Below are 3,312 nucleotides of genomic sequence, written 5' to 3'. Positions count from 1 at the left end.
CTTTTCCCAATCCTTCCAGCAGGATGATTAGCAGCATATTCATCTCTAGACAAATTCTTTGCACTCATCAAGGCAATCGCAACCGTATCACCAAATACCATCTGAATGGCCGTACTGGTAACAGGAGCTAAATCAAAAGGACATATCTCCCTCTCCAAAGGTAAATGTACATTAAAATCACAAACAGCAGATAACAAATTTCCTTGATAACTAGTAACAGAAATTAAATAGGCTCCTTTAGCTTTGGCACAAGGTACTAATTTCATTAATTCTTCAGTATTACCAGACTTACTAAATAACACAAGAATATCAGATCTTGATAATATACCAATATCTCCATGTAATGCATCTGTTGGTGATAAGAAACTAGATCTAACACCCAATGAAACTAAGGTTTGTGAGATCTTTTGTGATACAAATCCTGATTTACCAACACCGCTGAAGAAGATGGTTCCTTTAGAACTTAACAAAGTTTGTGTAAATGTTAAGGTTTGTGATAAATCCAGATTTTGGAAAAAGTAGTTTAGGTATTTTTGTTGTGATTCGAAGAAAAGTCGTAAATCTTTTGGGTTTACTGATGATTCTTCGGAGGAGGAATTGGTATAGAATGAGAGATCGTATGCGGATGTTGAATGTGGTACAGATCCCATTTTTCTTTTCTTTTTTTTCCGATCGAGAGAGTGATGTGACAATGAAAAGGAAAGGAAAGAAATAAGAAGCTTCAGAATTGAGAAAACGGTATGACTATAATTCATTCCTACTTATAAAGAGATAAATTCTGCGGCAGATTCAGTGTTGACTGTCCAGTGAGTGGTGTTTGTCTTTTTGATGCTGCTATAGTTGGGAAAATTGCTGGTTGGTCTATGCTAGGGTTTAGAGGGAAATATGATTTAACCGTCGGTCAAAAATGATTCGGAACATGGAAAACACGCCCCAACTGCAAACATCTAGAAGAAATCAGTACTCCAACCCTGGATATGGTACGCGATTATATGGTCTCGGCGAATAATGCGCAAATATTACGGATGATCTTACGGATTGAACCCTCATATGGGGCATACAGGATAATTTTGGGGCATTTTCCTTCTTAAAAGACCTTGACAGAATAAGCTCTCACATTAAACGGTGATGAGACCTTCGCTTCTTATTGGCCGAAATAGACTTTTTCTAGTGTAGAAGCTAAGATGAAGACACTTGGCATAACTCTTTTGTTCGAGATATTAAAAATTAGGTCACACTTTATTTATACCAAGTATTTAATTGTCCGTTAATAACACCGTTAACAAAATGGAAGGTGGACAACACTTGCGTGACAATTTTAATTCAATTAATTTTCTTACACTATATTTACATCAAATACTTAAATGTACGTTAGTAACACCGTTTAAGATGGACAATACTTCTCTCAAACTACAAAAAATTTTAGGCAGTCGACAAAAGATTTTTTTATTTTTTTTAGTTAAGCTGAATTTAGGAAAGCTAATACAAATTTGTTTATTGGAAAACACTGGTTTCCTTCCCGGGAACTCAATACCCAATGTGGGAATTAAGTGTTTGGAAACAGGGTCTGGATCGCCTGTGCCAAAAAGACATAAAACCATGCCCTATGTGCCCACCAATAGATGCGCAACACCTGTTTAGTCTACAACTAACAAGTTTAGAGCATAGCTAACGTGATGTCCTACTTTGCTTCACATTTTACATTTTGAGAATTTCTCTGAACATTATTTTTAAATTGTTTTATTCTTTTTGTGGCTAGCTTGGCTCATATTTACTTTAGTTTTTTTTTTTTTTTTTTCTAATTTTCATTTTTGAAATTTGATTTTGACCTATACGGATTAGATTTATGCTGGATGTAAAATCTAAAGACTCAACGTCTTAGACAAATAGAGCTCCCATGTTGAACGGTGAGGAAATTCGTACTTTTTATTGGCCAAAATAGGTCTTTTTTAAGTTTTGTGAAACGAACGTTTTGGTGATGACACTGGGACACATATGATTGGTTTAAAAAGAATAGGAATAAAAAAAAAATTAGTATTTATGCGAGGACACTTGGCAATGTATGATTCGTTTAGAAATTATAAATTTAAAACCAAAACCTAACTTACCGTGTTTGGAATTTTATGGAAATTCAAATTCAATTTGGAAATCGAGTAACTATTATATTATGACTCTTTTTTCCAAATATATAAAGGGGAAAAAGTCCACATATTCTTTGTGAAAATAAAAGGGAAAAATAAATAAAATCTGCACATATTCTCCACCTATTTAATGTATTTGCTCAGCACACCAAATCAATAATACATTGCGACGGGGCGGGGCGAAGCCCCGAGCACACCAAATCAAAAATACACTGCCACGGGGCGGGGCGCAATGTAGTCAATCTCGGCCAAGATAGCCGAGATACCGCAAAAAATATCGGTTTCGGTGTTTATCCGAGAAACCGATATTTCCGAAATTTCACCGATACGGCCTATATTCCACCGATATTTCGCCGATATTCACCGAAATATAATGTCTCGGTCCCGGACCGATATTCACCGAAATACGATATTGACTACATTGGCGGGGTGTAGCGTGCACACGCTAAATCAAAAATGCACTGTCACGGGCAGGGCTTCTCCCCGCGCGCTAATTTAAAAGGGAAAAAAAAAATCTGCACATGTTCTCCACCTATTTAATGTATTTTCTCCACCACACCGAATCAAAAAATACATCTCACAGGACCGGGGAATCCCTGCGCACACCAAATCAAAAATGTATCGCCACGGGGCTGTGCGAAACCCCGCATACACCAAATTAAAAATGCGTTGCCACGGGGCGCGGCGAAGCCCCACGCTCTAAGTTAAAAGAAAAAAATATATAAAATCTACACATATTCTCCACCTATTTCATGTATTTTCCCTGCCACACCAAATCAAAAATATATCTCTGCGGGACGGGAGAAGCCTCGCGCACTCCAAATCAAAAATACATCGTCACTGGACGGGGCGAAACCCCGCATACCCCAAATTAAAAATGTGTTGCCACGGGGCGGAGCGAAGCCCCACGCACTCCAAAATTAAAAGAAAAATATGCCCGGTGCATAGCACGGGCACAAATCTAGTACAGACTTATTATGCCATCCAATGATAGATTATAAGGGTTGTCCTAATGATTCTTAAGTTACAATAATACCCCTGCATGGTGTAAATTACATTAATACCCTTCCACTAAATTAAATTCTAATCCTAAAACTCGCCCACTAATTAACCCATTCCCTAATTAACTACCCACCCACTAATTAACCCACTAAAAATCGTTACTTAAACA

General features: G+C 37.3%; 1 protein-coding gene across 1 annotated transcript; it reads right to left on the bottom strand.

Annotated features, from left to right (window-relative positions):
* Positions 1–5: 5 nt before the first annotated feature.
* LOC113328638 (probable arabinose 5-phosphate isomerase) lies at positions 6–710 on the bottom strand (the record flags this gene model as incomplete). Its single annotated transcript, XM_026575683.1, has 1 exon — positions 6–710. A coding segment is annotated over exon 1 (645 nt), but the record flags the coding sequence as incomplete, so codon positions are not given.
* Positions 711–3,312: the final 2,602 nt, after the last annotated feature.

The sequence above is a fragment of the Papaver somniferum genome, unplaced genomic scaffold (genome assembly GCF_003573695.1).
Source record: "Papaver somniferum cultivar HN1 unplaced genomic scaffold, ASM357369v1 unplaced-scaffold_113, whole genome shotgun sequence".
Lineage (NCBI taxonomy): Eukaryota > Viridiplantae > Streptophyta > Magnoliopsida > Ranunculales > Papaveraceae > Papaver > Papaver somniferum.
This window is presented reverse-complemented; position numbering and strand designations above follow the sequence as displayed.